Source organism: Drosophila mauritiana, chromosome 2R (genome assembly GCF_004382145.1).
Source record: "Drosophila mauritiana strain mau12 chromosome 2R, ASM438214v1, whole genome shotgun sequence".
In the NCBI taxonomy this organism is placed as follows: Eukaryota; Metazoa; Arthropoda; class Insecta; order Diptera; family Drosophilidae; genus Drosophila; species Drosophila mauritiana.
The window spans coordinates 682,609-709,195 of record NC_046668.1 but is presented as its reverse complement, the minus strand read 5'-3'; the positions used below and the strand labels follow the sequence as shown (position 1 = coordinate 709,195).

At 35.2% G+C, this 26,587-nt stretch overlaps 1 protein-coding gene across 3 annotated transcripts in view; it reads right to left on the bottom strand.

Moving 5' to 3' along the window:
- LOC117135601 (mitogen-activated protein kinase ERK-A) overlaps positions 1-24,977 on the bottom strand; it is a 36,869-nt gene extending 11,892 nt beyond the window's left edge. Inside the window, exons 1-5 of one of the 3 annotated variants that reach the window (XM_033295950.1) lie at positions 24,878-24,977; positions 24,485-24,656; positions 17,527-17,653; positions 15,905-16,015; positions 5,299-5,433 (exon numbers count right to left, since the gene is read on the bottom strand). In XM_033295950.1, coding sequence (XP_033151841.1) covers positions 5,299-5,433; positions 15,905-16,015; positions 17,527-17,653; positions 24,485-24,642 — 531 coding nt within the window. In that variant the 5' untranslated portion in view covers positions 24,643-24,656; positions 24,878-24,977. Of the gene's footprint in view, positions 1-5,298; positions 5,434-15,904; positions 16,016-17,526; positions 17,654-24,484; positions 24,657-24,821 lie in introns of all 3 variants that reach the window. The other 2 variants (XM_033295948.1, XM_033295949.1) reach the window with 2 other exon arrangements.
- Positions 24,978-26,587: the final 1,610 nt, after the last annotated feature.

Below are 26,587 nucleotides of genomic sequence, written 5' to 3'. Positions count from 1 at the left end.
GGCCAAATTGGATTTTGCTGGTTTCGCTTGTTACACTATTCTTACTATTCCATTGGTCTTCATGCCATCTGTGTAAAAGAATTTGTGGTTGGGAAAAGACTTTTTAGGAATTGAAGGAATTAGGACTTTGAAAGTTATCTGAATGGCAGGACGCAACAGGTCTTCTCTAAAAAGTTGTATACTCCAAGTCACATACGGGGTCCCACAAGGAAGCACTTTCGTCCGTTTCGTTTTAACGACATTCCCCCTTAGTAATAAAACATTCGCGTGTACTTATGTACGCATACGATGTTAATTTATGCCTCCAGTATAAGGACATTTCTTGACATTTGGACTTACAATCCGATCTAGATCTAGATTTCAAATATAGTGCCGAGATAACGTACCAAACTTTAATGGCTCCAAGTTATGATCTTCAGTCGTGCCAACCCAATACACAAGACTTACACTCTAAGTGGGTGCTCTTTGGAGAGAATAACACGGATTGATGATCTTCAGACCATTTTTCGACTATTGTCAATAAGACCAGGGGTGTGCTTGGTTTATAAAAAGGTATTTGATTATCCTTACATGACCAAAACGTTATTGATTTCGCTACTCCGTCCGATTCTTAAGTATGGATCACCTGTTTGGAGACCAAAATACATAAAATTGGTTCAAAAAACGTCTTACTGTTGACCTTTCGGTACCTAATTGGGGTTTTTCTTCCCTTGCTAACAGTAGAACGATACAGTCTCTATTTGAAAACTTATTCGTGTTGAAGTTGATAGTCCCGACTTGGTTATTCGGCAGTGAAACACTGCTCAAGGCAGATTCACATGAATCTACATACTCTTAATCTTAAATAATTGTAGATCTAATTATGAGCTGCATAACCCATACAGTGCACTGTGGTCCAGAATTCGATTTTTTTGGCATAAAGTCTAAAAATTGAGATACAGACTTGAAACTTTGTACATTTTGTTGTTAAATCACAAATAGTTTGCGCACAAAATTTGGAGTCTGTGCGACCACGCCCTCTCTTGCCTCCCATATTAACTACTGGTATGACTCAGGAGTCAACGAAATATTTTTTTTTTTTTTTTTTTTTTTTTTTTTTAAAGTCGTGTATATTGTTGTTTTAAAAATAATCGCCCTCTTCTTCTTCTAGTTCTACATTATAAATTTCCGAATCTGAACTCGAATGAGAATCAGAATGTGAATCCAATATTTGGTCTCATGGATCAGGTTTAAAATTAGACTGTATTTCCAAAAGACTTATTACTGCTTTCGGAAGTGGTTTTTCCTATTTTTTCTCTCTCTTTCTTTTAAACTAATTGTTGATAATAGTGGGTCCGAGTAAACAATCGCTCTGTGGAAAATATTACTCATCCTATTGATCCGACTATTTTTCCTTGCATGTGATACTCGGTCCCTTTTGTAAAGCTTATTCCGGGCTTCACTCGCATTTTCAGTTTCCTTTTTAATCTTTCTCCTGCATTTTGTTAAGACAAGTTTCGGCGTCCCATTTGCTTCGGTGCCTTGGAGTTTTCAAAATCACTAACAAGAATTCTTATCTTAGACGCCATCCACTTGGTATGTTTGGAAAAAAAGTCGGTCTAGTTATCTGTTACACTCGGGCAGTTTTTTTTTAATAACTAATTCAAAATTTACTATTTTTTTGTAAATCTCTTCTGTCTTTTTTGATTCCTGATTATTGTTGTTGATTGCGGAATAAACGTAATCTGAAACATAACTTATTTGCCTATTGTTACGCCTCCAAATGTCCAGGAGGTCGCTATGTCTGAACTCGAACTTGCCTATATAAAATCAAATTTTTAAGAAAACAAGCAAAAATGGGCAAAAGATATTACTTTACCGTCAAAGACAATAGTTAAAGGTACAAACTGACGTTTTTAACTTTTGTCAGAAATTGTCAGAAAATTAGTTATACTCATAAGTTAAAAACATCATACCTTGGCATTTATTTTCCATATTTTACTATAATTTTTGGATGCGTATTAACGATCATACCACATGCAAATGTAAGCAAATAATTTTTCGGAAATTGCATTCTCTCAATCAGCTGTTTAACACTTCACCTTTAAAAGCTCATAAAACGATTTAGTGAAGCTTTCGGTCAATTTTGTTTTTGGTTTTTATTTATATGATTAATTTTCTATTAGAAAATAATTGCTAAAGGACGATATATTAACATAAAAATTTTGACTTTATGCCAAAAAAAAAACGAATTCTGGACCATAGTGCAGTGTATTATTCTCTGACTATAATAGACTTTATCATCTTGATTGTCTACCGCTCTCAGAGCAATCAATTCTAACTTTTTTTAACCCATAATTCGATTTTACATTTATTATTATTATTTTTATATTATATTTATTTCCTCGTTTCTGTACTCTTTTTCATATCGTATTCTCGTTATTTGAGACGTACAATGCACGGTAGCTCTTGAGGTGTATATACAGTTGCGGTAACAATAATAGCACCAAAAGCACATTTCGTGTTTGCCCCAGCGTTTCTCTATTTTCTGACATTTTTTCATAATTTTTTCCACTAATCTTAAATACTACAATGATTTTCAATCGAAATAATAAAATTGGTAACAGATCTAATGGATATTTTAAAAATAATTGGTAAAACAATAAAAAAAACCTCCAAATTTAGGCGGTAACAAAAATAGCACTGTTTCTCGTATTTTGCTAAAACTAACTAAAAAAATAAAATAAGAGTTCAACAAATGGATTATATCTTAAGAACTATGTTTAAAGAATCTTAATATTTGGTTGCGTGACCATTGTAGGCAATGACAGCTGCGCATCCTCTTGGCATGGAGTCCACCAAGTCCTGGTACCGTTTTTGAGGAATTTTGCTCCATGAATCCTTGATCCTCGATCCCCCATGAATCCAAAGTTCCTCGTTATGGTTGGGTTTGGCTTCAGAAACCTTTTTTTTACGTCCGCACAAAGTTTTTCGATTGGATTCAAGTCGGGTGACTGAGCAGGTCATTTCATTACTCGGATGGATATCTGCTCAAACCACTTTCGAGCTCTCTTGCTCGTGTGTTTTGGGTCGTTATCCTGTTGAAATGTCCAAAAAAACGGCATTTCATCCTCGGCATATAGCGCCATCACATTTTCCGGGATATCTGTGTAAATGTGCTGATCCATGATGCCTTGAATCATATGAATCGGATCTACTTCATAGTATGAAAAGCACGCCCATACCATGATGTGTGATCCCCCGTGCTTTACCGTCTTAAAGGTTAAGCGAGGATTATATTCAGCTCAGGGTGGACGCCTAACATAAGACCGAGAGCCTTTCCAACCAAAAAACACAATTTTGCTCTCATCTGACCACAAAAATGTGGCGCCACTTCTCCACAGGCCAGTCCTTGCGTATCTTGGCATATTCGATTCGCTTTGCCACATGCTTCGCAGTCAGAAGCGGGACTTTTCTGGGACTGCACACATTATGGTTGTTTTGTCTTAAGTGTTTGCGAACTGTTTCCACGCTTTCAGCTATCTGAAGCTCCTTCTTCAGTTTCGTCGCCGGCTTAAAAGGCTCCTTCTTGCTTTGCCGAACCAAGCGCTTGATCTCCACGTTGGACATAGAGGGCTTTCTTCCACGTTTTTCGTTATTTTCGACCAACAGAAGTGCGTTGCGGATCATTTTGTTTGAAAAACCAACAAACCGTCCCATTTTAGCGTAGGTTTTACCTTCAGAGATCATGTTTTTAATCAAATTCCTTATTTCGACGGTAAAATGCTTTCCCCGACCCATAACTAGAGAATTTTTGGTCTTCTTTTGAAAAAAATTCAATTAAAACCTTTAATGCAACTCCTTTTTTCAAAATATGTCGAAAAAAAACCCAAAGCAATCACTCCTATTAATTTTATTCAGCAAAAACGTGGTCAGTGCTATTTTTGTTACCGCCTCATTTAGCGCCCTTTTGCAGAAAGTGCCCAAAAACAAAAAGAACCGTTACATTGAGAGAGTCAAAATTTCTTGCTTAGAGAGACAACATATGGTACTTATTATTCATGCAATCAGACTTTAAAAAAAATAAACATTCAATACCTTTTTTTAGGAAATCAACTTTCCACCTGCAGTAGTGCTATTATTTTAACCGCAGCTGTATATTTATTAAGTGGTAAGCCTGACATATTGTTGGCGCTACTAAAGTTAAATCAATATGATTTTTAGAAGGTCCCAACCTTTAAAAAGCACGTGTATATATGTATGTATTTGTAAGCTGTCAGTTTATTAATTTGGGAGTTATAGAATTTTGCGTTGTTGGAATATCCCTATTTCCTAACACATTGACCTTTGCATTTAAGGATTTAAGTTATCGGATTTGGCCACACTATTATTATTGCCTTCCGGTAAGAAGCTCTCTTGGTCACTCTCTTGCGTTTTGATCTCTATAGATAGAATTATTGCCCCTACAGTTACTATTACATCTACATACATATGGCATCCAGAAGCCTTTCAGGGAATTCTTGCACAGGCATTTCATGGAATGCAGAAGCCTTTCGAGGAATGCCAACAGAAGCATTTCGGGGAATTATGAAGCAGAGTCTCACGCCCGGCAAGAGGGTATGGTAACTTTTCTTCATTTGGTAGTACTTACACTCGACAAAGAATTATTCCGAAAGGCCTTCCGGATTACTTCCACTTCCGACTGGGGCACTCTCTTGTACGCATACAGTGACAGCCGACCATTTCACAAATTATGCCCTTCAATTTACAAGTTCTTTAAGTCTACTTAAAAACAATATTATTTTCGAACAATGACAGTATGTAAAAAGTTCTTGTTTTGCATTGCCATAACAAGATAATTGTTTCAATATAGAAAAGAAATAGTAATATCACATAATAAATTTTAATACTGGCTTTTATTGGATTAATTGTCATTAGAGTATTCAGCTTGTGACGTCGTGCCTCAAGAAATAATTTGACAATAAAGAGGTCGCACAATTGATTTATTTTCGAAAATTAATTTTTAACTTTTAATGTTTGTATCAAATGGAAAACATTTGCCTGTCACCAAAAAGCGGCTGCATAGTGCAAAACCTATGTTTTGCCACTACGCATCTTGCTCTAATGTCTAATGTCTAAAACTTTACGGCACCTCATCATCGTTATTTACGCAGAGAAGCTGCGTGTGTATCTAAGATCAAAACGCTTTTACGGCTGACGGCTATACAATATGTTGAAGTAAATATACTAACTGTTTAGCAATCTTCATTATTATATTTCATAAATGGTAAAAGATGACAATAATTATTATTTACATACTTTTAAGTCGCACGTCTTGTTTAACAGTAAATTACTCGGCTTAAGGTCCCGATGCAAGACGTTTGCGGAATGAATGTACTTCAGTCCACGCAATATCTGATATAAGAAGTAACAGATGTGATCATTACTTAGCCTCTGAAATAAAAGCAAATTAGGTTTTGATTATTAAAATTGTACAAAATATATGTATATAAATATATATAAAACGGAGACTTATAATTCTCTTTTATAGTTTTATCTTGTCTTTTGATTTGTGTCCCCTCTTTTGCCTTTTTCATATTTGCCTTAGATCGTGTTATTGTTCTTCTTTACACGCCACGTATCAAAATTTCCGACAACTCTACCAGGGCTTAATATCTATCAAGAGCTCACAACCAAATGCAACCCTGGCTCTCTTATCGATAAGTCTATGCAACCCTTTTATAAGGGTTTCAAAAAAACACATCCTTCTCCGACAAGGCCATTCTGACAAATTACACGTTCTCGTGTATGGTGTAACAATGTAATGTAACAATCAACTTAGTAATTGGTTCTTCATTTAATCTTGTTTCTTCATTACCATAAACTTCTTTGTTCATATTAATTTAATTTAATTTATCTTATTTCAACTTATGTCATTCGGCAAATTTTTATTTTTTCATGTCTTAACTAATATGCTTTCATTTTTTTAATTAATACTTCCACAAATAGCTCTCTAAATTAAATTAAATTCATTTCATACGGATTATTTTATTCCTTTTCTTATGATTGCGTTTAGGAAGTGAGCTTTTTCATTGACTTTGAGAAATGGGGTAGCAATTTATAGACACGGTAGTTTGAATTAATATTTCAGTTTTATAACGAATGGCGGCAGTGCCCGTACCGAACCGATTAAAAGTTAAAGTGTATCACAGCAGTACCGGTGCGATCAACATTTAATTTGTAACTGACCTTGCTATGGAGAAGGCAAGTGAGCAAGTTTTACAGAATAAAGATTAAAACAGCTGTGCTCGCTCTCTATTGAGAGAGAGGAACATAGCATAAAGGGGAATGCAAAATGTATTGCTGCACAGAGCAATGTATAAGACCGATGAATAAAATAACTCAAATTTATGATGAGCTGCTGCTTGCTGCGGGCTACATAACCAAACAATCGCTTTTCTCGTCTATGTATCATAAAAAAAGATTTTCGTAGCCCTTCTTTTTGTTTTTACAATCTGAATAAATAATTATTTCCATAATCATTTTCACAACATATCATTATTTTATATCTCGTTTTCAATAATTCTCGTTTCTTATCTATCTTTCCTTCAAACAACAACATTGTCAAAATACCACTCTAGGCTCAGGTGCCAGCTCGTAGCAATCGACAACCATGAATCTCAATTCACCTTCCGCCAATCTACTGTATATTTCAACAGCTTCCATTATTCTCGTTTCTTATCTATCTTTCCTTCAAACAACAACAATGTCAAAATACCACTCTAGGCTCAGGTGCCAGCTCGTAGCAATCGACAACCATGAATCTCAATTCACCTTCCGCCAATCTACTGTATATTTCAACAGCTTCCATTATTGTGTTTTTAATCAGTTTCACCGTCTTCATCTGGCGAGCTAACCTCGATCTCCAGCTCGCTTGGCACCTGCCCATTTGGCAATCTTCTTAATTGTTCATGCGCATATTTATACCGTCTGTTACTTTTCATACTTTTTAATGTGTATCCCTCGTTCTCCAATAACTCAATATCTTTGAATAGACCTCTACATATAGGATCAAATTTAGTCTGGTTTCATTCAATATTATTATCCAACACTTAATTTTACTATTTTAGCTCTGCCTTTATAAAATCTTTTCTTCTCGATCTCAGGAACTATAAAAGCTAGGTTAAAAAGGTTAAAAAAGGTTAAGATTACAAATACAGATTCTAGAGACATAGACGTAGCGCAAGTTTGTTGACATATATTGATGCGCCCACAAACCGCACAAATTGTGTATATTTTTTCACATTTGTATTAGTCTTCTAAATTTATATTGATTTGCAAAAGAAAACTTTTTGCCACGCCTACTCTACCGCCCAAATCTGCCACTCCCACATTTTAAAAACATTTTCGGATATTTTTTCATAATTTTATTAGTCTTGTAAATTTATATAGATTGGTCACGTCAATTCTAACGCCCTAAAGCTTCCTAAAACTGCCACGGGCACAATTTTAAAGTGTTTCGATTTTTCTTCTATATTTTTTCTTGAAAATTTTTATCTGTATACAGAAAAAAACATTTTTTCAATTTTTTTATTTTTCTTTCTCCCAATATTTATCGATATCCCTGAAAAATGATGAAATTTCGCGTTCGCTTTTCCACTAGCTGAGTGAAGGGTATCCGATATCCGATAGTCGGGGAAGTCGACTATAGCATTCTCTCTTGTTTATATTAATATCTAAATCAAATAGACTGTCTGATAGGTGATTATAATATACCTTAAGCTGCGTGGTCCCCAGAAGAAAAATCGAATATCCTTCTCCCTATATATAGCACAACATGACTTTATTGACTTCATGCTCTACTTGTCGTTGTCCCAAGATATTTATTATCGATTATGGAATATGTAGATTGTAACAAGTCCTGAAACTGTGTTTCTGTCCAGAGTAGCTCCTCTTACTCAACCTGAAGATCCAAATGATTCTACTTTTGAGGTGACAATCGACCGTAAGAAAAGAGAAATCAGAGAAGACAACCAAACAAATTTATTGTTTTCGAAAGGCAACCTTTCTGAGTCTAAATAATTTTATATATGCCTTTAATTGTTCCGATCTTTACTCCTGCAACATAAAGGCGGATGCAATAAATATTTTTTTTTCTACAACGTTTTATTTTTATGAAATATTTTTTTCTCATTGTAATGACTTCTTTTTGGAAAATTTATGTTTTAAATTACAGTAGTTGTAATAATGTCTTTTTAATTTGTCAGTTTGTTGCAATAGTAAAGTTCGGAAATATAGCCGCAAATTGCGGCTATTACTATTACAATTACTAATAGTAATTGCGATAAGTAGTGAAAAATTAACTCGAAGGTCATATAGGACCCCATTACAAATACAATGTCCTCCCCCCGTGGTGTTCCCTATCTACCGATTATTACATATATTAATTTATATAATCAATTAATTATTTATTATAATTATAAACATATATATAAAATGTGAACGATAGCTATCAAGCGGAGATTTTAACAATCGAATATTAAAAAACTATTATTATTTTATTTCAGCATATTGATACGAAATTGGTCAAAACTTTAAATAAGTCAATTCCTTTCTTGGATCAGAATTGATTTCGGCATGAAAATCGTCTTATAGCACATCTACGCATATATAGACACGTTCTCGTCTATTGTTTTTACTCACACAAGAAAGCAAATTCTATTTTTAGATTTCTTACGCTCTCAGCGTTAGCGAGCGGTCAGAGGGCAATTTTGGCCATCACCAAAAAAGTGACTGAATAGTGCCAAACCAATGTATGGCCGTTACGCATTGGCTTAGCGTTCTGCTGTTCGCACTGCAATTAAGTCGCTCATTATCATTCGCTTTCGGTAACTTGTACATATGGCATAGATGTAAGATCTCGTTTGCTTAAACCCATAAAAACATTGTTGATGAACGAATTGCGCCTATATTGATGTTAAACTTTACTATATACGAATTTTAGTATTTCTGTTGCGCTGCGCCAAACGTATAGATCTCCTTTTTGAAACTGCAACGCGCAGTCACACGGAAGAAATGAAAAAAAAACATTTTTTTAAAGTTTCAAGAACTTTGAATGTTATCTTCTGAATGTTATATTCTGCCGGATCTGCTGAACTTATATAAACTACTCTTTGATTATGTTTTCAACATGGATCAGTTAAGAGTGTTATTGTCAGTTAGAAGTCAAGCAAAATCAAGCATAACGCGCTTGCTCAAGTCGTCACTGAATCCACGTGATGAATATACATTAGAGGAAATAACCTCACAATTGGACAGGATCGGTTCAATTTGTAAAGAATTCAAAGAATTGGGAAATAAAATGGCTATTAAGGATGAGTGCGAAGGGTATATTGATCAATTTAACAACGAAGCATACAAAGATAAGTGCCTGCAAGCGTACTCATCTATTCAAGCTACAAGCCGGGGACCGGGGCCATCTACTAGGACCGACAAAAACCACACGCAGGTGATGACGACGTTATCGACTATGCCGCGTCACACGTATAACATTTTTGACCACGGCGCTTGCAAGACGATGCTAGGCAATGAGTTTGGTATATTGTGTGTGTTTGGTAGAATATGACTGGCGCCAAAGTGCCATTACGAGTCAGGCCACAGCGTTGTCGCGCTTATCAAAATACACATTAAGTCATTTTCTGGAGACTGCAAGGTATGGCCCACATATAAGTGCAGCACCCAGAAGTGTCACTGGTTAATGGAACGCTGCAACCGTCCTCAACACCTTGTGAACACTTAACTAGATACATTTGTAAACTTAACTTCGACTAGTAAAGCTGAACTGGAATTCTACGCGGCTTGGCCGTTGCTGGACAAAACAGGAACTGCTGGATTATCCACTCCATTCTGGTCAAGGTTGATGCTGAAACTCGACGAAAGTGGATCGAAGGCAGCCGCGGTCTGGATACTCCAACTATTGACGACTTACTCAAGTTATTGGAGAGACGCTGTGAAGAACTCGACCTAAACAAACGTGAAGCTGACACAGATGTCAATGTCGGTCCTCGGCAAAACAATACCAAACAAACATCACACGCTTTGGTGTCATTGGAGAAAGGTTCTTGTGTTAATCACAATTAAAAAATCACAAGATCTACTCATGTCCACAGTTTGCTGACTTATTTATTTGTTCATAACCAGCCGAGTAACAAGTATCTGATAGTTGGGGAACTCGAACTCTTGTTATTGTTGAAAAGGGGACATTGAGCTTAAGTTCTGGGGTATTTAAATTTCTTATTGGGTGTTGTAACGAGATTTTTAAGGGGTGTGTTGGTTGAGGGTAAGAGTTTGCTGGAAAGTTTGTATGTCAGGAATTCTGCCTTGTATGTTTATTTGCGATTCAACTATAAGGTTGGTAGTTGGTGTTGTTCTAAGAGCTCCTGGAGTTTTGATGTTTTTTATGCGATTTGTTAAGTGTTTTGGGCGGTACCTTAAGTGGGCAGTCTATTTTATAGATTAATATCGAATTTATTATTTGGATAAGGGAGGAGGTGTGGTATTTTATGGAGGAAAGGTGTTTTATGATGGTTTACAGAGGCTGTACACATTGCCTATGTTGGTTGCCCAGTTGTATCTATTGTTTATTGTTAGCCATAGAAATGTTGTGCTCTGACAATGTTGGGGTCTGACAATAGTTAAAATTTCCACTTTGAATAGTTTCAAAAAGTTGTTACAAATTGGTGAGGTAGCAGACTCTCAATTAACAATGTGGTCCTGCTAGAAATATGGCACACGCAACTGAAAAAACTGATTGCAATACTAAAATTAATTTGTGGTCATTTTGACGAGATCAGGCTTCAGAAACATAACCCTAGATTATTGTAGTAATGAACGTTAAAATGGGCTCAACGATCGGGTAGTATAAATATATGCAGTATTAAAAATACTAGCCTTTTACCAAGCTAAAGCGAAGATCATTACGAAGTGAGGTGGCTCTGCGCCATATTATTGATCATGGGCTCAAAAAGGATAAGTACTGTGCCATCCAGTCAAAGTAAGCCTACAAGATGTTTAAATCGAATATTAAATTATTTAGGTGAGGGTATTACAATGGCATTGAAAACGAACTAAGCAATTGAATCCGCTGAGTTAAAATTAAATTATGGTTTTTATGGAAGCACTGAATAATCTGAGTGAAATGAGTCAAATGAAAACGATTCGTTCCTTTTTGCAACGACAGTAACACCTCTGCGTGTTATATTCACCAGACGGGAATAATTTTATTCCGAAAACAAACGATTTTATCGGCCTTTGAAACTCGATCTTCTCAAAAATATTGCAGAATTTGCATGCCTCAATAATAATTATATTACGTAAAGTTTAATTTGTAGTTAACTGTTAATGACAGAAAAGTATAAATAAATAAATGACAAATATAAAAATAAATTTTTGTGGACCAAAAATTGTAAGTCTTTAATAAAAAAGAGCCTTTATAAAATCTTTATAAAATGAAAATATGGAGTTAGGGTTGACCAAACAAACCAGAAGCACAAATGTTGGGAATTCTGTTAGCGCAGCATTCAATAACTTTAATGTCTCCCGAAATAACAGACGCTTTTATCGTCATTTCAAACATGAGGAAAATTTTAATATGATTGTCAGGTTTGATTGTTCATTGCCAATTGACCTAGATAAGTATGAACAAGTGTCATAGGACGGGGAACTAATTGTTGACGTGCTTTCTTAGGTTTCAATAACAGCGAGCGGTTCACTCCAAACATATTCTTAAAAACGTAAGTGTAAGGGCATTATTCAACTTCAAATTGCATGGCGGACGGCAAAGCCGAATGATGTTTTCTTGTCGAAACATGCACCGCGAATAAAGTTGTTTTCCTTATTCGAAGCTGACATTAATGAAATCAAAAGAAGGACGGTCCAACTGCTGATCGTTGAAATTCTGGTTTGGCATAGAGAGGTAATCCCAGATGAAGACAAGTGTGATCCAAAGGTGGCCGAAGATGACGTCAAAGCCAGTGACGCCTGTTACTGGCAGTTTACTGGGTCCGTACCGGCATGCTTCCTCCGTTGGAAGCCATGCTTTCAACAGAGTCTTTAAGGGGAAGCATACACAACTTTTTCACTGCCCGTCTTGTCTTTCCTGATGATGGTTTCAGTACAGGGTCTCTTCCGGGTATTAGCTGAAGCACTCCACCAAAGGGCCACCTCATAGGGGGTAGATTCTCGTCCTTGACAAGAACAATGTCGTTTACCGACAGACCAGGCCTTGGAGTTCGCCACTTGCAATGCTGCTGAACTAACGTTACACATTCTTCCTTCTACTTAGAGCAGAATATTTACAGCAAAAACGATACGCGCTGCCACACATTCAAGCTCGTATAGTTGAGACTTATCACGTTAGGCTCACAGAAAGAATAAGGAGGAACATCCATATCAGGCTCTCTGAAAGTAAATCTGAAGGTCTAGAATTAATTAAGGCTGAGATATGGCATTAAAGAGTCCTTAATTAATCGAATGATAGGACTGAAGGACCCACAGCACGATAAAAATGGTGCTTGGCCGTTTTCACCGTCGCTTCCCAAAGCCCACCAAAATAGGCCGAACGTGGAGGGATGAAATGCCGATAGTTTCAGATAGACAAAAATTGTGCACCGACTTCTGGTGATCATTGCTAAACACAGTAGCTTTAGTTCCAGTAGCTCGTTTCTGACGACGACAAAATTAGTGGCGTTGTCTGACCATATTTGTTAGGCTTCAACCTTGTGCATATAAAAGGCTTGAGACCATGGAAAAATGCTACTGTGGTCATTCACTGGCAAATAAATAAGAAAACGTAGCACTTTATTGGGGGCTTGCTGCGAGCCTCCGGCTTGCAGAAGAATGTCCCACAGAAATCGACTCCAGTGGGAGTCTTCCTTCCGAAGATCCTCCATAATGTGTTCCACGAGACGAGGAATACCAAGAAGAGCTCTAGGGTCGGTATGAAGATTAGCATCATGGTAAAACAAAATATTTGCGAATGTTACTGGATGGTATCTTGGCAAGGTGCTGGCCATTGAAATCCAGCTAAGAATTTCTTAGTCGCCCGTCTGCTTTAAGAAGTCCTGACTGATCCAGAAGGCCCGCTACCGTGAGAAGAACGCACTCTGCAGCGAAGTAAAGAAGTTGGCAAATTTAGAAAAAATGGATATGTCCACAGACGGAAATTTTGCCAGCAATACACATCTACGAAGATCAGGAAGCAGCTTCTCAGAGAGACTAGCAGATGGCCAATCCTTCTCTGACTCGATTAGAAATAATTGTCCGTGTATCCAGAGCAAAGAGCACCCCTGATAAGATAAAATAAGATAAAATCCTATTAGCCACAAAACCGTTAAGTATCGAAGGTTCATCACGAAGCCAGGACAACTCGAGCTGCACCAACAGTAATACCGGACATTAAATATTTTCAGTTTTGGTGATGTCACTCCCATCATCAAATTTCAAGAGTGAGGAAATTTAAATCGACTATTCCCGAAACTGTGCCACAGAATCTTGATTTTTTAAGATGAAGCTGTTTGGCAAAACGGGATGTAATTAGATGCAATTGTGAGCCGAAATCAAGCGATTCCCGGCCGGGAATGAACTATCCATTACGAGAACAATAGTAAATTGCATGACCTACATATCATGACAGAGCAAGCAGCTAATAGTAGTTAGGACATTAGCCATAAATGAGGATCTGTTATCGTGTCTATTTTTTCGAGTAAAAGTCTGTCCAGTTCGCATAGCTTACGCTGAGTGTTGATGTGTATAACTGCAAGCCTTTAACGTGACACCAAAGACACTAGAATATCAAGATGCGTAACGGACATACATTCGTTTGGCACTATGCAGCCACTTTTTTGGTGAAGGCCAAATTTGCTCTCTTTCCGCTCGCTGACGCTGAGAGCGTAAGAAATCTAAAAATAGAATTTGCTTGCTTGTGTGAGTAAAAACAAGAGACGAGAACGCGTATATGTGTGCGTGTTGTGCTAGAAGACGATTTTCGGGCCGAAATCAATTCTGATCCAAGAAACGAATTTACATATATGAAGTTTTGGCCAATTTCGTAGCAATATGATGAAATAAAATAAAAATTCACGCCCTGACTATTATAATTTAAAAATTTTTTAAATTCGTTTGTTAAGATCGCCGCTCGAATTAGCTACCTTTTACATATTTATATTTATGTTGATAATTAATTATGTGTAATATATATACACTACTTTTATTTATGCACTAATGCTCAACAAAAAATTTTTTTATACACATTTGTTTTTTATTATTTTTAAAAATATTCGAAAAATTTTAATTTGTATTTTACAAATATTAATAAAAAGATCAGATTAGTTTTCCGAAATATAAAAAATTTAAGTAATACAAATTAATAAAATAAATAAAAATATGAAAACTGTTTATTGTAAAAGTCATATCTGGAGGCACGAAGTGCGGACACAATCACTCAACAATCATTGCCTTATTAATTTTTCTCACGTCGCAAGCTGACCCTAATGACAAGTATTCTAATATAAAGTCATTTTCGAAATTTATTTTGTGATGTACATAGATTCGTCTATTACTATTTCTAAGCTTTATTTAAATAATAATAACGTTAAGACAATGCAAAACAAGAATTTTTCGCATGGTGCCAATTGATAAAAAATAATATAGATTTAAAGTCAACGAACTTCTAAGTTGAAGGGCATATTTTGTCAAATTTACAATGCATGAGCATACGTGTGCACACATGCAGTTGTCTGCTATCACTGTATGCGTAGAAAAGAGCTGTTTGCTGTAGCGCTCACCGCTCTTTCTCTCTCGAACAAAAACTCGAGAGAGCCTGGAGCCACCTCTAGAGCCACGGCCAAAAAATCGCGTGCCAAAAATTTGTATGGCGTTACGCATCTTGTTATTCTAGTGTCTTTGGTGACACCTTCGGCAAACGTGGAATGCTGAGCAAAATTGGCATTACTTTTAGCTATTTCCGATCGTATGTATGCTAGCTTTAAATTGCATGCATTAACTCGCTGCCCATTTTGTCAAACTCGAGTTCCTTGAAGCTTCTTAAAGCTGGTCGATTTGTTCCAACCTCACAAGCAGTGTTGGCTCATCGCATCCGCTTACTGTTTCTTCTCGCAACGATGTTTACAATATTTTTTTTCCCTCGCATATAATGCAGTTGACTTCCGCTTCAAAAAGTTCACTCTGTATGAGCTGCTTGCATTATTATCCATGGCAAATAGCTTCAATATCAACACGAGCAAGCACAAAATAACGGAACAAAAAAGAACGACAAACATCTAACAACAGCTAACCAAGCGGCAGCATATATATAGGTATATAATATAACTATATATATATAACGTACGTGTAAGCAATTAATGCTTGCTGTCTATCAAAATAGAAACGTTGGATTTGGTTTTATTACAGATGTACATAGCTTGAGCAGGTCTCTCGCGCAGCTGAGAACACAAAATTTGAAGCAGTACTTATGGATTCCTTTTTACCAATATTTAGGCGTATGTGGTGGCGCATGTAGACAACTAAGCTCAAAACTTTGACTCTCCGAACGATCTGTGTAAATTTTATCGTAAAGATAAGAATGTATGCAAACGTTTGCTTAGACAAATGACAAATAAATGAGCAAAATGTATAAAAAGAGACTACCAACATTTTTTTAAATTGACAAGATAATTTTAAAGCCCACATGATAAAAAAAAAACTATTTTGAAAGCATAACTTTCCGAATTCTACAGCGATGAAATCACTTCCTTTATTGACAATTTCCGACAACCTACAATTGTATTCAGACTTGGTGTTTGGAGTAATAGCCAACGCATATCAATGGTAGTTGTTTTCAATAATTATAACCAAATTATAACCTTACCTGTGTTTTAAGTAGTTTATACAAATCAGTCTCCATCAAACACTGTACAATATAAACATCTCTCATTTGGTCTATGCTATCAACTCGAAGAATATCTCGAATATCAATAATCTGAAAGGAAATAAATATACATAAGGAACAAACTAATTAAAAGTAATTTGTATTTAAAACTACATTTTCAGGAAATGAACATTGTCAAGATGTCGTTTGTACGATTATAGTACTGGTGCGAAACGGCTTAATGCCCACCGACTTAATCACGCATGATACAAACAGCTGTGTTTATAAAAATAGCAGTGCTTGGGACCAGCGAGTTTAAGATAAAAAATTCCTATGATTTATAGTTTTAATGGAAAAATTCTTCTTCAACACATATTTTTTAATGTCCCCCCACAGGTTTTCAATCGGGTTTAAATTTGAAGATGGAGCTGGCCAAGGAATTACATCAATTCAATTTTTGGTGTACCAATTCTCAGCCGATTTTCTTGTGTGTTTCGGATCATTATCCTGTTGGAATGTCCATTTTAAGGGCATATTATATTCAGAATGACAGTATTGGTCTATAATACCATAAATCATATGGTATGGACTCATACCATTGTAAAAAAAAACAAGCCCATACCAGGATTTTAGGTCCACCATGATTCTTCATTGGGTGTTTTGGGTGGTACTCCGTGTTTGGAGGTCGTCAGATATACTGTAGTGAACCAGTTCCACCAAATAGATATAGATATAGAAATAGATACCAAATGGATATTAAGCCATTTGGAGACTGACCAGTTTAGGTAGGTTTTAGGGAGGCTTAACCTTGCCTTTATGTGCCTAGGGCTAAGTAGGGGAACCTATCGTGGACTCTCCGCACTGAAATTTTGATTCAGTAGTCGTCTTTGAATTTTAACGTCGCTGATTCCCAAGTTCAGCTCAGACTTTATGTCCCTAAAGGATGCAAAAGGATAGAATTTGCTGTAAGGAACTATGCGTCAATGCTCTATATCTGTGGTTTTACGTATGGTACCACGGTTTTCGGGCTTCCATTCATATTTAATGGTATTGGATACCATTTTGGCAGAACATTCAAGGGTTTTTTGAATATCCTTACTTGTTTTTCCCTCCTTTCTTAGCTTAAGAATTGACATTCTTTTCACCTGGGAGCAGTGGTTAAATACGCCCAAAAAACATACGTACAGTACTGCAAATCTTTATTATGTGGACGGGATAGATTTTGGCGGTTTTTAAGGGTTATGGTAGTTATGGTACAAAAAAATTTAAAATTTTTTCAAAAGTATGGGCGTTTCAGTTTTGGGTGGTTTGTGGGCGGTTAAAGTTGTGGCGTGGCAAGATGAACCAACAAACTTGCCCTACGTCTATATTACTGGAAGCTACATGCTTAATCTCAACATGCTTTTATAGTTGATGAGACCGAGGTATTCATACGGGCAAAGGTACAGACCAATTGACTATTGATGGAACATGGCTATTGATCCTGATCATAAATATATATACGTTATATGGTACTTTATGAGTATGCCTGTTATCTTTTACGGGTATATATAAATTTGTAAAGCAGTTTTGTATGTTTATCTAGCCTATTTTGATCTTATAATTTTTATTTGTGTATTTACGTTTTCATGTTTAAATCTGGTCAATATGGTTATTTCTCTGAGAGTCCTTTGACAATAAGTTTGGTGTTCAAAGGGCGAAATTTTTTTTATTGCAACTCTTTGGCTTGTTAGCGTGTCATCCGCAGACCTGAAATGAAAAATAAAAATGGTTTTTACAAGTTATTTTCTTATTTACAAAAAATATTACAAGACAAAAATGGAATACACGCTTCGGTATTCAAACATTTCTGCGCAACAATAGAATAAGAACATTTTATGATCAAAAGAACAAAACTATGATTTTTTTTTATTACGGCGGCTATAGGATGTAACCGTCCAATTTTAATAAAGTTAAATAGTATCAAAATGCTGTTTCTTATCGAATTGGAACTCTATTTGATTAAAAACATCTATAATAGAATAACTTTTTTTTCTGCTATATGATTCAGTAGATTAATTTTTACCATATTTGAACTGAATCTTTGGTAAGCCTTCTTAGCTTCTGGCATAACGATGAAGGTGGATAAGAAAGAAATAGAAGCAGCGGGTTCATTAGAAATACATTATGATTTGGTACGCCTAATGAATCTAGTAAACCATGTTTTTAATAACGACACAAGAGAACATGGAGATCATAAAATTAACGAGTCCAGTTGTTGTCGAGATCATAAGAGTAACACATTGAATCACACACTTTTGTAAACTCATTTATGTTTAATATTACACTCACATATCTCGCTAAATATTATTTCAAAAAAAAAAAACATTTATAATAATACAACGTCGTCGCAAAAATGTATGTCGTTAAATGGAATTATTTACAAGCTCAATCATTAACTAAGTTGCGTGTAAAAACAGTATTAACTTTTGTGATATGTAATTAAAGAAATTACAAAAACTCTCGTGTGCAAATCAATGATGTGAAAGAAAAGAAAGGCAAAAGAATTTGCGAAGAAAACAATTTGTGTGAGCTCGCCGAGGGAAAGTTGCAAATTACCTGACATTGTGAAATTATTATCCTGCAACGTAAAGGAATGGAAGAGAAACCGACTAAAATCAAGACAGGATTGTTGGCGACGAATCTGTCTTTGTAGTAGGCGGATAGCAGAACTTGTGGATCAGGAGAGACGAGAAAGAGCGAATACGTTATTTTGGGAGCACTATTGGTGAGAAAGCGAAATCTAATTTGTATTTGTATCTAATTTATATTTGCTAACATTGGTTAGCGGCTAAAAGTTAAAGTTTATCCTAATTTTAAATTAACTTTTCTTTGTGGAATTAAATAATTTGTTATATTTGAGTACTTCCTTTATATTTGATATACTATTCTAACTATATTTAAGTTAGGCACTGATAGTTGCGATTTAAGCGAAAAACAAGAGGGAATGCTACCGTTTTTGTGTGTTTTGTAGGTGAAAGAATGGGCGTGGCCAAAGTATTTTGGTCAATCTGTTCACCAAGACAGACAATAAAACGAAGAAAAATCTAAACATTTTTAAAAAGTGCCATGGCAAAATGGGTCAACAAACTTGCGCTGCTAGTACGTCTCTAGAATCTGTATGCTGAATCTCAACTTTCTAGATTTATAGTTCCTGATATCTTGACGGTTATCCTGATCAAGAATATATATACTTTATATGGTCGGAAACGCTTCCTTCTCACTATTACATACATTTCAACAAATCTAGTAAACCTCTTTTCTCTAGGAGTAACGGGTATAAATATATTTACCATAGCTCCCCCCCCAACAAAAAACAGAAAAACAAAACTATTTATTGAAATATTCAATAGCCACATAACACAAGCCTACAAAACAAGCCTAATCATCCCAATCCTCAAGCCAAACACAGACAAAACTAAAACTTCCTCATACCGACCCATCTCTCTCAACTGCTGTATAGCAAAAACACTAGATAAAATAATAGCGAAAAGACTGGTGGCAGGTGAGACATAACAATCTATTTAACGACAACCAATTCAGATTTAAAAAAGGTAAATCGACTTCGGACTGTCTACTCTATTTAGACTGCCTCATAACAAAGTCAAAAATGCACACCTACCTCGTCACTCTTGATTTTTCAAGAGCTTTCGAACGATTAGTTGTGCACTCCATAACTCAGCAATTGCAGGAATGGAAAACGGGCCCCAAAATAATAAAGTACATAAAAACTTCATGAGTAACAGGAAAATAACTGTCCGCGTCGGTCCGCATACATCAAACCCATATACCCCTATATAATAAATTTCAACAAAAACACAAATACAAACTTTAGCTTAGACAACCTATTTGACGATATAGAAAATTGGTGCTCCTACTCAGGGGCATCGCTATCCCTATCCAAATGCCAACACCTCCACATATGCAGAAAACACCACTGCACATGCAAGATAACCTGCAACAACATCCAAATTCCTACCGTTACTTCCTTAAAAACTCTAGGAATGACCTTAAACAACAAATACAAATGGAACATACACATAAACTTACTTCTACCCAAACTTCACAATAAGGTAAATATAATAAAATGCCTATCTAGTCTTTAATTTAATTGCAACACGCATACACTAATTAATATCGCAAAAGCAACAATTATAGCCAAACTGGTAAAGCATTTTAAACTAAATAAAAACACCATTTAACTCCGCAATCCGTCTAGCTCTCGGCGCCTATCACTCTACCCCAATTTTTACGAATCAAATACTCCCTCTTTAGAAATGAAACGAGACCTTCAAATAGCCAAACTATCTCAAAACCTAATCTTCTCCAAAAACACACCAATACCTAAGTTCGTTAAGAATAAAAAAACTAAAAAGAAAAAACACCAATAATAGACCGAACAATCCAGCTTAGCCTATAACTTAATCTACCCTACAAACCAATAAAACTCCATAAATACAGGCCATCATGGACCCTCCCCAATCTAATAGACACATCACTCAGAATCAATAAGAAAGAACAAACATCTCCAGATCAATACAGAAAATTATACGAACACACAAAGAATAACCTTAAAACACATAATTTCATATTCACTGACGGTTCAAAAATTAATTACACAATAACATTCGCCATTACAACGGAAACGGACGTCTTGAAATACGGCATATGCCTCCATATTCATCCATCCTCACCTCCGAAACAATCGCCATCCTAGAAGCAATAGAACTAATTAAAAACCGAAAAGACAAATTTATTATCTCTTCCGACTCCCTATCAGCAATATATTCAATCCAAAACACAAATAATAGCAACTTTTACCCCATCAGAATAAGATCGCTAATAACGCATCATGCACCTAAAATTAAAATAATGTGGATTCCTGGCCATTCAGGAACAAAAGGAAATGAACCAGCCGATCAAGCTGCAAAATCAGCAAGCAATATGCCACTTATCCTCACCCCAAACATAAATACCACAGATATAAAAAAAACAGCTTAAAGTCGACCTTGCGACAAAAGAGAAAGAAAACATAATTAACTGCAGTCCATGGTACCAAACTATTAATACGAACACCTCACACACATGCGATTACCTCAAACAATCTCACCCAAATTGGACCAGACTCGACCAAATAAAAATAATACGACTTCGACTAGGACACACAAACATAACCCACCAACACTACCTAAATCCCAATTCAATACCAACATGTTCGTTTTGCCAAGGTGATATTTCAATAAGCCACATATTGAACTCATGCCCATCCCTCCTACAAGCCAAACAAGACATTTAACAACACCAACCCTTCTAAGCAAACCCAATCCAGATAACATACAAAAACTGATACTTTTCCTCAAAAAAACTAAATTATACCACAAAATCTAAAAACAAAACAGACATTTGTACATAACAAGCCAGCAATTAGTTAGCAAATTAGATATTAACTAAATTAAGATATACTAACATTGTAAATCAATATAGCTGTAACCCCCGTAGCCAATGCTATACTACCTAAGTTAGTCTAGTTTTGTAAACTATTCTATCTATCATAATAAATAAATAAATATTTACTATCTCCAACTACTAATGTAACAAATATGTGACTTCATCTGCACAATTTTTGGTTACTTGCGTTTTGGTAGATTTAGCTGCTAAATACAAAACAAATATGCAAGTAAAATAAGTAGAAATGATATCGCTATGGAAGACCTAAAAACTAAGGCAGACTCCGTAGATGTTCTCCATGAGTCCCAAGATGGATTAGGTCCAGGAATGGTTGGGTATTAAGGATTTATAGACGCTTTGAATAAAAACTATAAATAATCATAAAATAATTATTATCAAAAATGAAAACAGCAAGAAATTCAATTCACTCAACAATTTAAATACCTTAAAACAAAGCGAGAAAATAAGCTTGCTTCCGGAAGCTGAAACATATATATCTTTGGACTAATTACATCTTTTTTAAGTCAAAATAAGATACAAAAAAACTACGAATGCTCCTTTATGGCCACTCAACTATTCCTATAGCAGCTATATGATATCCGTGCCCAATTCGGTACGACTTTATACCTGCAACAGTGAGAAGACGTTTGGGAAAGTTTAAGTAGTTAGCATTAAAACGGGCGGAACGGAGAAACGGGTATGGCACTATTGACTCGGCTAATGAACTGATCATACACTTTGTATACACTTCGTATAGTCGCAAATGTCCCTTTCACTATGTTGCAAACTTCTGTTTGATATCTATTGTACATATATGTTCTCTCTCTACAAGGAAATTAAAATAAATTAGAACAAATAATAGGATATTGTAGTGAATTCCGATTTTGGAAACTTTGTGTGGAAGGGAAAATACAAATTTCTGTGCAAATGCTTCATCTTCATACGGTAAATGATTAAAGAATAACGGAACAACGACATATAAAGAATATTTTTAAGTATTCCTTTGTACAGCCAAATATACATACACTTAAAATATGGCAAGTTAATTAACCTTAGATGTAGCGTTTAGAAGATTTATTGCTAGAAGAAATAACTACCAACTGTACCAAGGGATAACAAATTTCGTATGTGATAGACTATGAGCTAGATAAGTATTTAATCGCCTTCTGTTAGCTGTCTTCAACCACGGTTAACGTTAGGAGTTAAGAGAGTACCAAGAGTTCCTGAGCAGCACTATAATGGGTTATGGAAATCAATATGAGATTAATAATGACTTTTGGACATCAGCTATAGTAAATCGATGCAACCATAAGGATAAGCAGCTCTCTGACTTGACAGTCCACTCTCATGAAGGCGGCAACAAAAAACTCCCAGTAACATGCGTCATTGGCTTTGCCGTCATTTTCGGCCTACTTTCGGATCAAACTTGTCTTCCTCTAGGATTACCTCTCTATACCAAACCAGAATTTCAACGATCAGCATTGGGCCTCATTCCCGAATCAAATGTCATTAATATGAGCATCGAATAAAGAGAACAGTCCTATTCTCGATGCATGCGTCTTCAAACTTTCTTGCTAAGAAAACAGTATTCAGCTTCGCCGTCTGCCATATGTAGCGCAGTGTAAATATTAATAAGATTAACAAAAAAGTTAGAATTGATTGTTTTAAGAACGGCAGACATTACAGATAATATGATAAATTCTAGTTTGGTCAAAACTTAATACTCTGTAAGGGTTATGCAATTTATAAATCTACAATGATTTAAGATTAGCGGTATGTAGTTTCTAGTGAATCTACTTGGAACAGAGAACTTTAGCCGACTAACCAAGTCGGGACTATCAACTTCAACACGAATAAGCTTTCAAACAGAGACTTGGGGTCAATCAATTAACGCATTTGCTACCCACCAACGGAAGAAAAAATTAACAAAATAATAATCTTTTTTCAAAACTTCAACCTTATTCAAAAAATATAAAACTTTAATTTCAAATAAAAAGAAACTAAAAAAATAACAATATGTTGGACGCTTTTTAAATGTTTAATTAGAATATAACAAAATAATTCAACAAAATCTCATTTTATTTTTGAATACTGAAAAATAAAATGTTGCCATGCCCACTCTCGCTTAAAACTGCAACGCCCAACTTTTGAAAAAATTTTTGATATGCCAAACAACATTTTCCCACGCCCACTCTAACGCCCACAACTCCCACGCTCACACTTATAAATTTTTGCTTAATATTTTCTCGTTTTATTCCCCAATAACTATCGATAAGATAGAAAAATTATGCAATTTCGCGTTGGCATTTCCGAGTCGAGCAACTCGAATATGGCGTTCTCTCTTGTTTTTTCGTTTACGAGCAAAACAAAAATAAAGCATAAATCTAATAATATGTAGGCTCCAAATTTACTTTTAATGAATGAATGAATAATCCCTACTTGTGATCAAAAACATTAAACAAAAAGTTATAAGGCACCGAGTAAAAGAGTACTTTAACAAGCATATCCAAGTTTAACGAGAAATTGTCTGATTGCGTTGAACAACCGATCGACCGTTATAGTGTTGTGCACAGCATCAATATGACTCGGAAGCTATTGACTTCCCTTTTTTTATAATTTAGGCTTTTGCATGAAAACAAACTCGGTTTTTTTGACCCTTAAAGATAGCTTTTGTCAAAGAAAAAACAAAACTAAGCCACGTCGAGAGAAAAAGAAAGAAATTAAAAATTTGAGAAACTATTTGTTAAGTGTTTCACAGCTTAGTAGTACTGCGTATGATTGATGGGAATATATTTAATGCATTTTCGAATAATAACATTGATTCACCAATACCATGAATGCGGACTTACTTGCCTTACTTGAACAAAATGTATTACTTGTTATAAAAGAAAATAAAAACAAGCGAAGACACTTCTGAGTATTACTGCATTTTGGAAGGAGAATCATTGCGCAGCACTAATATAGAGCAAGATCAAAAAACTATGAATAATGGGCAAAGGAACAATAAGAAACTGGTGTGAAAACATTATAGATTTAAAAGGCTTGAAAACAATTTTATTTTTAATAAATCGACTATAGTTATTAGGTACTTACACAACCATTCCATAAGCTCCTTCACCTATATAGGCGAGTTTAATATACCGAGGACCCACTTCAAATATTTGTCCCCTTATAACTTCAGCATTAGATTGAGGAACTTCCATAGATCCTGTACCGTTAACTACTGATCCGTTCGAATTAAATTCCTCCATGATTAACGTTTGTTCTGGAAATGTTAAAATACCACTAAAGTTGTTATGATACAAAATACAACGTATCTGCAAAATTCGCAATGTATATATGCGTAGATTATAATAACACTATTACATCTGAATATGTTTAACTTTATCTTATTTAAGTGATAATAAAAAAATGCAAAATCTTTATTTACTTTATTACGAATTTAACCACAAGATTAGACCTAAAGATATGAATATATTACTCAACTCTTTTTTAATCTTAAAACAAACGCGTAAATATGGTTTATCAAAATCGACGGCGTAAATCATTACGAACATGTTAAGTTAACGACACTAGTCAACGGAGAACTTGTTTATCTGATCCAATTATAATCCGATCCCACAAGGTACATCAGTCTTTCGGCAGCCACGATTTCCACAAATAAATTAATATAATAATTGAACAATGATCAGTCATTGCGTTGAAATTGTTTTTTGTTTTAGAATCGGTATCAAACGATGAAATTAATCATAACATATTTACATAATAGTAGGTTAAATATTTCTATGGACATTTTTAAACTTTTTGACTTCTTGTTATATTCCCAATTTAAACCATTATTGCCCATTAAAACGAAACAAAAATGGAGGCATATGCCAGTTGTGAACTAACAGATCTAAATGCAGTGTTATCAGGACTAAAAGTACTGTTCCCACCATTAAGACGTGACCACAAACCAATGTAGAAAACAAATTTTAACACAAAAGCAGGAGCGAAATATTTAATAAAGTGTAAACGAATCCTTAAATTGCTTTTCTATTACATTATTAAAACATTTCTTAATACCTCACTACTCAGAAGCCTTAAATGTACAGCTAGAATATGTGTCTACCCACTACAGAAAAGTCAACAGTATTGCAACGGAGGATGGTCGATGATTGAACATTCTTTAAAACAAAAACTATCAGATTTATAAAACTTGATTTTCATTACTTTATTTATTTTTCATACATTTTTTATGCAAGTGAACACGAGCAAGACGGAGAGGTACAATGTGTAGCGCCGCCTATAGCGACTGCAAAGCTAGCACTGTTGATGTCTTTAGTATATACCACTTTAATCGGCCAGATTTATGTCTACGATTTTTTTTACTCATACCAATATTTGGTATGATCGACCATACCGATAAGATATCGACATGTAGCTACCGATAAGAATATCACTGCCTCTGACAGCTGTCAGGTACGACTGCCGTGCCATCGATGATTTAGAAGAGTTTCTGGAAGTTTCATTTTTCGCCAACTGTCAGCGAAAAAAAGTGTGTGAAAAGTGGCATACGTGTGAAATATTTAATCACGTGTTAACATAATTTTTTATTTATTAAAGAAAAAGTGGCATCCAACGTGAACGACCTTAGTGAGCACAGTAATAAGTCATTAAGACTCATAGATAAATTCAAATTTTTCTTTTCTTTCAAAATTGCAACTTTAATTTTTTTTTAACAAATTTCATTTGTTCAATTTTAATTGTTAGGGAAAACAATGAACTTTGGTTTTCTTCTTGTCCAAAATTAATTTCAAAAATGAAGATTTTCCTAAATTGAGGAATGATGAGGTGAAATTAAGTAAGCGTCCAACTTCGGTTGATCATCTGTCCCTGTCGAATTTCCCAAATCTTTGCTCAAAGTTCACTTTGGAAATTTGTTTGTTAGTTTCAAACGCTTTGGAATATAGAGATGCAAACTTTAACTCCCCCAGTTCACTAATATAAGGATTTAATTTCAATTCTTCTTAAAAGGTTTAAAAAAAGTATGGCAAAAGTAAACTTGGAATAAAACACGTTTTTGTTTTAGAACGAAACTTTGTCCATTACAAATTTTAAACTTCTATATTCTTGTCCTGTGTGACTATTTTTGTCGAAAGATAAGAAACAATGAAATCTGTTTCTTTATTTTACCCTTCCCTTACGAGAAAAATC